This window comes from Drosophila teissieri, chromosome 2L, assembly GCF_016746235.2.
Source record: "Drosophila teissieri strain GT53w chromosome 2L, Prin_Dtei_1.1, whole genome shotgun sequence".
NCBI classification, from domain to species: Eukaryota; Metazoa; Arthropoda; class Insecta; order Diptera; family Drosophilidae; genus Drosophila; species Drosophila teissieri.
The window spans coordinates 18,541,963-18,553,353 of NC_053029.1; the positions used below are offsets into that span (position 1 = coordinate 18,541,963).

Here is an 11,391-nt window from a genome sequence, read left to right on the forward strand (position 1 = left end):
CCAAACGACAAACGGTCTACAGTTCTGCCACCATGGCCTCCATAGCCACCCTGGAACCATGGCCACTCTAAGCCCCATTCCAAGCCCGAATCTGAATCCGAGTCCGAAAGGCTTGGGCCTTTCAGATCAACAGCCGAGCAAACAAATGGCGTTGCAATTGAGCACGTTTTTGTCGAGCAGTGGAAATGAACTGCGACACGGTGATTCAGTTTGGCCAGCGCCAGGAGTCGAAATGGAAGTCGGAGTCAAAGTTCGGGCTTAAGTTTTAGCCTGTCCATTCTGCCCAGTTCATGTGGCAGGTCAAGTGGCATGCGGCAGCTGACAGGACGTGCGCCCAAAGATGTTTTCACAGGATATATGTGTCACCGAGTAAGCATGCTGCTGCAGGATGAGTGGAAGCTGATCCGCGCTGAGTCCTTGTGCGCATTCCGACGGAAAATCAAAAGCTTTTAGGAAAATTCATAGGAAAATGGCACTTGTAGCACGCTGAACATACAGAAATGTATATTGGAAATAAAAAACACAAATCAATACTAATTCAAAAATAAACGGTTTGCAAATGTAAGACAAAAAACTGTGGGCTTTCTTATGCTTCCTGTTCCCTAACCAGTATGAAAAAGCTACATTTGAGGCCAGTCAATCTGCATGCCCCGGCTTAATGGATCGAACAATTTTAATTGGAAACGAGGCGGTTTAGCAGGGACAAGGGAAAGTGCAACAGCCCGGGTGTCCCATTTAAGTGGGGCGATCGCTCCGGCTGCAAGTGGCTAAATGCCTCAATGCATATTGAGGAACCACACGCACCTATAGAATCCTGGCCAAAAGACAATGGCAGAAAGTCAAACTAGGCAAAGAAGAAAAAACTGCGGCAAATTTGTATGGAAAAAGCATACGGCAGAGAGACAAACAAGGTCCTGGGTAAACCGCAAAAAGGATCAACTTTCGGCCCCTATTCTTTCTACGTTAGTTTACAGCAGCAGCAGACCGGGTACGGCATAAAAGAAACATAACTAATTTGCATAAAATGCGGAAACACGGCAGCGGCACACAGATATCTCAGTTTGTCCGGAGCGGAGGGAGTGGAAATACAGAAACTTTGTTGACGGAAATGGGGCAAAGTCGCCATTGGAGAGTTGACGCCAAAAGGCAAACCCGCTGCGGTTTTGAGCCAGGTTTTGGCTTCTCAGGTACTATGTGTGTTTCCCAGACTCTTTCAGACAGAATTCACAAAATTCTAAACTAAGTGCAGACCACCAAACTCTGGCCCGCCCATATCTTTAAGTAAGAGAAACTTTTGCATGCCAAAGTGAAAGTGGAGTCTGTCGGCGGGTGAAAGTTGGCACTGGCCACCATATTAGCGGTTTGCAAAATATTCCAAGATAAGACAGAGACTAGGTGCCTACAAGGCGTGCACGGGAAAGAAATGCTAACGCCAAGAACGTTTGAGTATATCTATATAGCACAGGTTGGGACTTTGTTAGCTGCTCAATATCCACAATTATAATTATGCTAATGTATAAATATACATTTAAATATACAATTGATATAATAGTGTAACGTTGCTCAGTATATCTGTATAAGCTCAGGTATATTTTATACCCTACAAATTTCTTCTCTCTGTGTGAGCCAAACTTACCCTGGCGTTTCGAATTATGCAAAGGAGAGAACCCTTACAAAGTGGAATATCTTAGCAAGCTGATATCATGTTTCCCTGACTTTCCTTGCAGCTTGGTCAACCGGTCGATGCCCGACGCCATAAAAGTCCAGAAGATGGTGAGCCGTGCCCTGGGCGTGTGGGAGAACCACTCGAAGCTGACATTTCGCCAGGTCCACAGCGACCAGGCCGACATCCAGATACTCTTTGCACGGTGAGTACTCAGAAATCTACGGGGATTGCGAATCGGGGATTGGGGATGCATGGATACGAGCACGCGTAGGTGGGGAGATCATAAAAAAGCGAGTCTTTAGTGCCATAAACAAACGCACATAAAATTGCACTTAAAAGCAGGCGAACGATAAATAAGCCAAGTATTAAATCCATGGAACGACGCCGATGATGAAATGCCACCGATGACAAAGTCGATGGGCGTGCGAGGAGCTCCGTGGCTGGCGTGTCTGAATCAAAGAGTTTATGTGGCAGCTGCTTGTTCTTAGATAAGCTGTGAATATGATTTCCCCCTGACCGTGCTCGTAATTCCTCCGAAACACCGAACTAATCCAGAACATCCACGCTGGACCTTTTCTTAACGCTTTGCAGGCGCCAGCACGGCGATGGCTATAGATTCGACGGACCTGGTCAGGTGCTGGCCCACGCCTTCTATCCTGGCGAGGGGCGTGGCGGAGATGCCCACTTCGATGCTGACGAGACCTGGAACTTTGACGGCGGATCCGATGATAACCGCGGTGGGTGCAGTTCATCAAGTCCGTTGGCCATGCCACATAATAATGTTCTTCCTTTGACGTATACTAATTGCATAAGAGGGCGATAGTTTTTTGGCTTTGCTGTCTGGTCCTTGGTTTTTTTGGGCTTACACTGGCGAAAATGTTATTATATTGATATAATGTTGTATACTCACACATTTTTAATAATTTGATTTATAAGTTCAACTTATTTATATCTATCTATTTGATCATTCACTTAAATAGTTTAAGTGTTGCAAGATAATGAGTGAACTGCTAAATAATGAAGTTGTATAATAACGTTTTTTGTGATGAGCCCTATATTTTTGTTAAGTGCAGGGCGTGATACGTACTTTTATAGATATTATTTCAAATTTCAAATCATTTTTATCAATTTGAAAATTGATTGTTAATACTATAAATTATAGTAGAGCACGATTTGCTTGTGAATCTAGCTTATTAGGTTGTACAATGAATTTGTTGGCATAATTGACCTCTGTTTTTTGCTAAGTGCAGGGCGTGTTACACCGAAACCACACGCGGGCAAAATCAATAAAAGCTGCATACGCTGCTGCGGTAGGGAATAAGGAATAGGTCGGGAAGATGGCCCACGTCGGAGGGCAGGAGGCAGTGGAAGAGAAGGCCATGACTGGCGACGCGTTGCCTGCAGCCTGCCGCTTGCGTTTTGTAATTTAGCACAATAAATCGTCAGGACATACCCCAAAGACCCCGTAGACCCCTGAAAGCCCTGAAACCCCGCGGACCCCGAATTGCGCTTCGGCATTTTTAATGGTTTTTAATGCCAATAAAAAATTGTCAGCATGACGCGTGACGTTGGCAGCCATTTTAAAATGTTGCAAGCGTCGCCATTTTTATGCCACTTACAAAGTCGTCAAGGCGACGAGCCCGTCTTGCCCCCCCTCCTGCCCCTTGGCACCCCTTTCTGGCCCCTTTTCGCCCGCTATTAACCAGTCAGCGTATTTATGTTGCATTCCGTGTCCTGTCGTTGCAGGAACCAATTTTCTGAACGTGGCCCTGCACGAACTGGGTCATTCTCTCGGACTGGGCCACTCCGCGCTACCGGATGCGGTCATGTTTCCGTGGTACCAGAACAACGAGCTGGACGGCAATCTGCCCGACGACGATCGCAACGGTATCCAGCAGTTGTACGGCTCCAAGGAGAAGACCTGGGGGCCCTATAGACCACACACCACGACCACCACAACTACCACAACCACGACGACCATGCGCGCGTTGATTTACCGATTTACAGATAAGCCGGTCTACCGGCCCAGGAACAATCCCAACAACAATCCCAACAACAATCCCAACAAGGAACGGAATCGGGCGAGGGAGCGTCAGGAGGAGGAGCGGAGGCGTCAGGAGCAGCAGCGACAAGAGCAGGAACGACAAGAGCAGGAGGATCGTCGGCGCGAAAGAGAACGTGAACGCCAGTGGGAGAGAGAGCGACAGGAGCGCGAACGGAAGGAGTGGCTAGAGCAACAGGAGCGCGAACGGAAGGAGCGGGAGTGGGACCGTAAGAATAGGGAGCGGAATGGAATCCAGGAACCAGTTACTCCTCTAGCCAGGACCACCCTTAGACCCACCAGCAAGCCATATCCCACTGCGGGACACCGGCACAACCATAACAAGCCCCGCAAACTCAAGCCAGACACCTGCATGACCTACTACGATGCCATCTCGATGATCCGCGGTGAACTATTCATCTTCCGGGGACCCGTAAGTTTTTCAACCTGGAACACATGTATATTACCCACGATTACCTATGAAATCTCGTTTGACAGTACCTTTGGCGCATTGGAAAGTCTGGTTTGTTACCTGGCTATCCCACGGAGACCAGGAGACATTGGTCCGCTCTGCCTGAGAATCTCACCAAGGTGGATGCTGTATACGTTAACAAACAGCGACAGATTGTCTTCTTCATAGGTGAGTCTTAAAACTTATATTTGAGCACATCTTATAAAAGCTTCTTGAAATAAACAATCATTTCACTGCTTTTTTGTGCCCTAGGTCGCCAGTATTATGTATTCAACTCGGTAACGCTAGCTCCTGGCTTCCCGAAACCACTTGCCAGTCTGGGTCTGCCACCCACTTTGACCCACATCGATGCCTCCTTCGTGTGGGGCCACAACAACAGGACCTACTTGACCAGCGGCACTATGTACTGGCGCATCGATGACTACACGGGTCAGGTGGAACTGGATTACCCGCGAGACATGAGCATCTGGTCGGGAGTGGGCTACCACATCGACGCGGCATTCCAGTACTCGGATGGCAAGACGTACTTCTTTAAGAACCTGAGGTACTGGGAGTTCAACGACGATCGCATGAAGGTGGCCCACCCCACGGCTAAGCTGTCGGCACGAAAGTGGATGCAGTGCGCCCGGAGTGCTAACGAGGTGGACGACGAGCAGCGCTGGACGGCCCCTTTGGTATCCGGGGAGAACGAAGACGAGGAAACGGGAAGAAGCGGATCTAGGGAGCTTAGAGTTCACCTATTCCTTCTTCCGATCCTTTTGCTAGCCATCGCCACTTGGCAGAGTTAAGATTGAAAATGGAGCGTATCCTAAGAAATGCCTAGAATTAAGAGCCATGGTTCGCCTCGTATTTTTTATAAAGAATAATGGTTTTGTAACCAAAAAAGAAGCATATTGATCTGTTATGGTATAATTTTTTAAAGAACTTTTCGAAATTAAAACAGGTAAAGCTACTATTCAAGGACCCCAAAACTGCTATGCTGCAAATTACTTAAGCAACAAAAGTGAAACCTAAGTATAAGCTTGGCCAGTTTTAAATTAGAAATTGAAAAGTGTCCAAGATTTAGCTGTAAAGTTTAGCGGCTTACGCAGATTTAATAGGATCTATACTGCAGAGCGCAACTGTGTGACAGTCTGGCGCTCCCATGCCCCCAAAGACGACACCGAATGGCCTTTCCTTAGATTTAAGGCAAATAAATGAACACACCAGTGAAAGTCGCACATAGATGACAAATCTGCGACTTGCCACTGGCCGATTTATTCATGGACACTTCCAATTGGGCACACTGGCGCCATCTATTGGACAAATAGCAGGGCTGTTTTACCAGATCTATATACCGTACATATAAGATAAGTGCACAAGACTATAAGGTAACTCTTAGTCTACTTAAACGTAACAACAAATATGTTCTATTTGTATACAGAAACAATCGAAATTCCAATGTTGAAATTCGAGACCACTACTGCCTTATAAATAAGTAAAAGCTATGCCGTTTATTAAAGAAAGTGGGACGCTATGGTCCGCTTTTCTTGTTTCGACGAACCTTTCTAATTATTTATATAGAAATGTGATATTATCATAAATTCTGAGCGATTGTAAGCAAAAGATAAACTGAACAAAACAATAACCCTACTTTTTGGTTAGTTTTTAATTGTATAAACATAAGATACTTAAGCTGCAAACTATCATTTTCTACTCGTTTTTACATAAGGAAAACTATATACTTAAATAAAGAATTATATATTGCAAAATTTCGACACGAAAATTTAATAAAGTCATTTATCTCTACTCGAGTGAAGGGTTTGAAAGGTAAATTTTTAGTTAGTTGGTTACTAATAGTCATATAGGCGACATAAACAAATACGTTTCCACGGATTGTGGGGTTTGTAAAAAAAAACCCCCGAAATGGTGGAAACCGACCCAATTTCACGGCCCTGATGGGCACACAAATTTGATATAGCCATGATGACGGAGCTAAAAACCCGAAGTGGGAGTTCACTTCGATCCAATATTATCGTACCCTATACATGTATACGTATTACTGAAATAAACAAATGTATCATACGCGATAATATCGTTATCTCTAGATATAGACAAGACTGAGGAGAATCTGAAAAGTTAGTGTGCCAATAACAACGACGGTTGCCACCCGAAAATGTTTGCAGCCCTGCAGGATATACAGGATATGCAAATTAGAGAAAATGTACAAAGCATGTCCGCTTAAACGGAGACTTCCGTTCGGCTCATCTTTGTGCCACCGCTATCTGGAGCACTTTACATCCGCTATAGATCCACGGCGATCGTAATGGTACTGTAATGATAACTCCGCTGTTAATGGCCTCCGATGACTTTATCTTATCGCCGGGAATTAGCTGCCGTTTGACACAAGGTGTTAATTTAGTGTAACAATCACCAGCTGTTTGGATCGGGCAATGGCAACGACATGCGAGATCTTTCGCTCGGTTCTACCGGCGTATATCGCTCCCGCTGCTCGACTGTCATTAGGCTTTGCGTCACCTCGCCTCGCAGCCGTGACGTCCACACAGCTCCACAGTTCCGCCGTTCTCCATGTAGTCCCGTCCCCAGAACCATACCCAGAACCAAAGTAGGCGATTCCACGGCGAGTCGGTGACAGTCGCGCGCCCACAGTCAAGCCCAGCGGTACAGCACTCGATTTTGGCGAGGAGGCGGCACTTATCAAGTATACGATATCTATTATATACATTCATATATGCATATATGCATATAGGCCAGCTCGTATTAAATTAAAGACAATTGTGAGTAGAGGTCGCGACAACGCAAAGCTAGACCCGAACGGTTGCTTTGATCCCGGTGCAAGACAACCTGGTATCTGGGTTTACGAGCACTTGAGAACTGATTGGTGATCCCTGCCGATAAGCGGTATCTTTTGTTGCCCCGGGGGCGGTGTGTTCTTGATTTCGGATAGGGTCTGAGCGCCCATACTAATTACCATGTAACACATACGGCAGTTAATAATCCGGATAGTTAAAATTACGTGCTAATCTAGAGCTTACTAGCTCCAGAAATTGCTTGTGGATCTATTGTTTCCTTATCCTTGTTTGCCTTTTAACATTTATGGCATAAAATTACCGGTTATTACACAAATATTTTGATTCTGGCTAAGCAGTTAATACATTGATAAGACAAAGCAAAGTTGATTGTTTTTGTGTTCCTGACTTAATACTACTGTTAACGGTCCTCGCATTTACTAATCGATTTAAGACTGTGACACACTGCAAATTCTACAGAGATTTAGATCTCTACTTAAGTAGCAGCTATTTCAATCTAATCGGAAACATAGCCAAGACCATGTCAAACTTCAGTGACGAAGAAATGGTGGCCATATGGCATGGCTGCTATCTAATCGTTCCTCAAGAGACACCAGTTACTGTCATAACTAGGCGGAAATCAGGGCCAAAAGCAACCGGTTGACTAATCGCACCTGGAAAAATTTCAATAAATCAAACCTATGCTTTGCATCGAACAGGTGGTGATAAGGGAAACCCAGCCAAAAGTAGCCATGTCGGAGGCCTATTCGAATTCCATACGCAGCCTGAGTCCAGAGCTGGCGAAAAAGGCGCACGACGAGCTGGGAGAGGTTCCCGAAAGAATCGATGAGGATATCGAAACGCTACGCACTTGGATCTCCAAGCAACCTCATCTCAAAGCCCGCCAGGATGCCCAGTTCCTGGTGGCCTTTCTGCGGGGCTGCAAATACAGCTTGGAGAAAACCAAACTCAAGTTGGACAACTTCTATGCGATGAGGGGAGCCGTGCCAGAGCTCTACAAGAATCGCATTGTGGGTGAGAAGCAGCTAAGTATTCTGGACACAGGGTGAGCTCTACTAGAGACATTCCACCAGACATATCCATTAATATTTTCTAATATTACAGTTGCCTGCTCCGATTGCCACAGCCCCTGCAGGCTGATGGTCCTCGGATTCACATCTCACGCTACGGCCAATACGACTCCAAGAAGTACTCCATTGCCGAGGTCGTCCAGGTAAACACGATGCTCGGTGAGATTCAGATAAGGGAAGACGACAACGCTATGATATCCGGCTTTGTGGAGATCATCGACATGAAGGGTATTGGGGCAGGTCACCTATTCCAGTTCGATGCGGTGCTGGTCAAGAAACTAGCCGTTCTGGGCGATAAAGCGTATCCCTATAGGCCCAAGGGCTTCCACTTTGTAAATGCGCCCTCCAGTGCCGAGAAGTTCATGTCCATTGCCAAGAGTCTGATGAGCGAAAAGATTCGGAAGCGGGTGAGTTTTTCAGACATATCTCGAAAATGTAACCACTAATGAACACTTTCTACCCCCTTAGTTTCACATCCACTCCAAACTGGACAGCCTTTACAAGTACGTGCCTAAGGAATGCTTGCCAGCTGAGTATGGGGGCAGCAATGGAACCATCCAGGACGTCGTCAGTACATGGAGGACCAAGCTCCTGGCCTACAAGCCGTTCTTCGAGGAGGAGGCTTCTTATGGCACGAATGAAAAGCTAAGGCGAGGAAAGCCCGTTAATGCCGAATCACTTTTTGGAATCGAAGGTTCCTTTAGAAAACTAGATATTGACTAGTCTAGAGCGAAACATATCAAACACAGTAATTTTTAATATTTGTACAAACGCAGACAAATCAAAACTAAACAACTAAAAACTAAATTGATAATTGTAAATTGATTAGCCCGGATCTGGTAAGTACTTCAGTCCTTACAACTTTGCTGCCGTTGCCTGCTTAGATTTTCGGTCAATAAAAGTCAGTCCCTCGTCATGGTAGGGATTTGTGGTATCCCTTACGCGTTCCAACCATTTAGCCACCTTTGGGAACTTTACCTCGTCCACTCTGTATTGGCAGAGCCCTTGAATGCAATAAAAATGATTAGTTTCATTAAGTTAACTCCACTCTAGCTTAACGCACTCAGCTGGTTAATTTCGGAAGAGCCAAGGATATCAGCCATTGTCAGGGTTTTCCCCACCAAAAAGTCATTTTCCAGCCAAAGGAGCTCCAGGAGACCCAGATTGGTTTCCACTCCCTCAATCAGTGCTTGAATCTGTTCTGGCTTGGGCTTCGGCGCTATTCCATTCATGGGAAACAGCCAGGCATCTCGGAAGTACAGGGAACAGGCCAGTCGAATGTTCAGGTGTTGCCACTCAAGGAACTCATCCACCCGGGCACGAGACTCCACTGACTTTGGGTAGAGCTTCTCATCGAACTGACCTTTGTCTGCAAGGTATCTGGAAGGGGCAATGTACGATCCAAATGAGAGAAGCAATCCCAATGTTGGCGTCCCCCTACCTTATAATCGCTATGGTCTCCGACAAGTGGAAGTCACCATCCACAATGGCGGGCACCTTCTGGAATCGATTGATCTTCTTGTACTCGTCGGTCAATTGCTCAACTAATAAATCGTAAATGAGTCGGGGCGGTGGAGATGATTACTTTCACTCACATTTTCGCAGGGCAATGGGGCAATACTCAATGGGCGAGTTGCCCAATTTTAAACCTAACCATAGACCACGGGCGATCGGGGACAACAAATCGTAATAGAATCTAATTGACTTGGACATGCTGCTCAATTGCCCTCGTTCCTCAATCCCAACTGCCGCTGCCAAACAGCCGGTAAACCAACCAGATGGGAAAAAGAGAAATCAACAAAGCTCCAGTCCAAAGATCATTAGTGCCACCTTGCAGCACTGGTTGGGCTATTATAGTTGTCCCACTCTAGGGGGCAAATTCAAAAGTGGAACCTAACTTCCAATGTTACTATTATATTATATCATCTTATATTATTTAGCTGTCAAATGATAGTACCCCAGTTCAGAGCAGTCGTAACTCTCTCTCGTATAATAGCCTAATTATATTTACAATTAGCGGTTTCGCAGCACAGAACTGAACACAATGAACATATAAAAAGGCACAACATGGATTTAAAATCCTAATAAATGCAATAAACTAAGAAACTAGTCAAAATCGTAAAGGAATCAGTTTTTGGCCTTGGCTGCCTGCTGAGAGGTCTTGTAGACAAAACTGTGGGCCTCATCATAGTAAGGATTGGTAGCATCTCGAACACGTTCCATCCACTTGGCCACCTTGGGGAATTGCTTCTCATTTACGTTGTACTGGCAGAGCTCTAAATTATGAATGATGATTAATGGAATTCGTTTTATATTCTGCAATAACCTCAGTCTTACTCATCTGATTGATTTCTGAAGCGCCAAAGATGTCTGCCACGGTAAGTTTGTCTCCGATTAAAAACTCCTTTTCCAGCCAGAGGCGTTCCAGTAGACCCAAATTGCCCTCTACATCCTTGATAAGCTTCTTGACAACCTCGGGTTTTGGAGCCGGCGCCAGTCCCTTTGCCGGAAGTAACCACACCTGACGGAAAAACAGGGAGCAGACCAGGCGGACATTGAAGTGCTGCCACTCCAGGAACTCGTCCACTCGCGCCCGATCCTCTAAGGCTTTGGGGTACAGCTGTTCACTGAAGACTCCTTTGTCCGCGAGATATCTAAAATATGTATCTGTTGTAGCACCGTATTATCCAAGCTCTGGAAACTTGAACTTACCGCACTATGGAGACACTCTCGCCCAACTGAAATTTACCATCTACGATGGCCGGCACCTTTTGGAATCGATTGATACTCCGGTACTCGTCGGTCAATTGCTCCTCTGGAATATAACGAGCCCATATGTTAGTAGATCAGCAGATGTACATATATGCTTTATATGTAAGTAACTTTTTATTTATTCTTACGTTTTCGCAGAGCAACTGGGCAGTCTTCAAAAGGGGTTTTGCCCAATTTCATGGCAATCCAAAGGGCGCGGGATGGCTGCGACAGAAAATCGTAATAGTACTTAATTGCCTTCGACATTTTGGCAATTTATTTCTCAGTTAAATTAAGCAAAACCGGTAAACACGAAAACAATATAGAATTTTTAGCCGCTGAGGAAATGTCAAAAAAGCTCGAAGCAACAAGCTTTATGCCGGTCCAAAGTTCAATTTGGTCGCTATGCAACACTGGACCTAAGTTGATATAGTCATCCCATTCTAAGTGGAATCGGAAAGGGCGGGCAAAAGTAGAAGTTCAAAATGGTCAGGTAGGAAGTATGTTAGAACAAACCAATGATCAATAACATGAAATACTTTCACCTTGCTCTTCACATAACCCAAAGTTTATTGATATTG

The 11,391-nt window shown here is 45.4% G+C and overlaps 4 protein-coding genes across 5 annotated transcripts in view; 2 read left to right on the forward strand and 2 right to left on the reverse strand.

The window, feature by feature from the left end:
- LOC122624846 (matrix metalloproteinase-2) overlaps positions 1-5,869 on the forward strand; it is an 80,087-nt gene extending 74,218 nt beyond the window's left edge. The window contains exons 4-8 of one of the 2 annotated variants that reach the window (XM_043804582.1): positions 1,728-1,868; positions 2,258-2,403; positions 3,413-4,140; positions 4,206-4,347; positions 4,432-5,869. In XM_043804582.1, coding sequence (XP_043660517.1) covers positions 1,728-1,868; positions 2,258-2,403; positions 3,413-4,140; positions 4,206-4,347; positions 4,432-4,967 — 1,693 coding nt within the window. In that variant the 3' untranslated portion in view covers positions 4,968-5,869. The remainder of the gene's footprint in view (positions 1-1,727; positions 1,869-2,257; positions 2,404-3,412; positions 4,141-4,205; positions 4,348-4,431) is intronic. The other variant, XM_043804590.1, reaches the window with a different exon arrangement.
- A 933-nt stretch (positions 5,870-6,802) lies between these two features.
- Positions 6,803-8,866, forward strand: LOC122612867 (alpha-tocopherol transfer protein-like). The gene is made up of 4 exons (XM_043786735.1): positions 6,803-6,956; positions 7,688-8,034; positions 8,094-8,466; positions 8,528-8,866. Exons 2-4 carry the CDS (start codon positions 7,721-7,723, stop codon positions 8,780-8,782), a joined length of 942 nt encoding a protein of 313 aa, XP_043642670.1. The 5' UTR covers positions 6,803-6,956; positions 7,688-7,720; the 3' UTR covers positions 8,783-8,866.
- LOC122612886 (glutathione S-transferase theta-1) lies at positions 8,817-9,852 on the reverse strand. The gene is made up of 4 exons (XM_043786758.1): positions 9,655-9,852; positions 9,501-9,603; positions 9,123-9,439; positions 8,817-9,063 (listed from the first exon to the last, which is right to left on the reverse strand). The coding sequence occupies exons 1-4, from the start codon at positions 9,770-9,772 to the stop codon at positions 8,915-8,917; spliced, it is 687 nt and encodes a 228-aa protein (XP_043642693.1). The 5' UTR covers positions 9,773-9,852; the 3' UTR covers positions 8,817-8,914.
- A 113-nt stretch (positions 9,853-9,965) lies between these two features.
- Positions 9,966-11,172, reverse strand: LOC122612876 (glutathione S-transferase theta-3). The gene is made up of 4 exons (XM_043786746.1): positions 10,960-11,172; positions 10,772-10,874; positions 10,397-10,713; positions 9,966-10,335 (listed from the first exon to the last, which is right to left on the reverse strand). Exons 1-4 carry the CDS (start codon positions 11,075-11,077, stop codon positions 10,187-10,189), a joined length of 687 nt encoding a protein of 228 aa, XP_043642681.1. The 5' UTR covers positions 11,078-11,172; the 3' UTR covers positions 9,966-10,186.
- Between the last annotated feature and the right edge of the window lie 219 nt (positions 11,173-11,391).

What these genes read in the sequence shown, in the direction of transcription:
- LOC122612867 (XM_043786735.1), top strand. Translation starts at nt 7,721, where the DNA reads ATGTCGGAGGCCTATTCGAATTCCATACGCAGCCTGAGTCCAGAGCTG. An exon ending in CTAAGTATTCTGGACACAGG is followed by an intron (nt 8,035 to 8,093) that starts GTGAGCTCTACT and finishes CTAATATTACAG; the next exon opens with TTGCCTGCTCCGATTGCCAC. An exon ending in GCGAAAAGATTCGGAAGCGG is followed by an intron (nt 8,467 to 8,527) that starts GTGAGTTTTTCA and finishes CTACCCCCTTAG; the next exon opens with TTTCACATCCACTCCAAACT.
- LOC122612886 (XM_043786758.1), bottom strand. Translation starts at nt 9,772, where the DNA reads ATGTCCAAGTCAATTAGATTCTATTACGATTTGTTGTCCCCGATCGCC. An exon ending in GAGACCATAGCGATTATAAG is followed by an intron (nt 9,440 to 9,500) that starts GTAGGGGGACGC and finishes TGCCCCTTCCAG; the next exon opens with ATACCTTGCAGACAAAGGTC. An exon ending in TTCCGAAATTAACCAGCTGA is followed by an intron (nt 9,064 to 9,122) that starts GTGCGTTAAGCT and finishes ATTGCATTCAAG; the next exon opens with GGCTCTGCCAATACAGAGTG.
- LOC122612876 (XM_043786746.1), bottom strand. Translation starts at nt 11,077, where the DNA reads ATGTCGAAGGCAATTAAGTACTATTACGATTTTCTGTCGCAGCCATCC. An exon ending in GAGAGTGTCTCCATAGTGCG is followed by an intron (nt 10,714 to 10,771) that starts GTAAGTTCAAGT and finishes TACATATTTTAG; the next exon opens with ATATCTCGCGGACAAAGGAG. An exon ending in TTCAGAAATCAATCAGATGA is followed by an intron (nt 10,336 to 10,396) that starts GTAAGACTGAGG and finishes TTCATAATTTAG; the next exon opens with AGCTCTGCCAGTACAACGTA.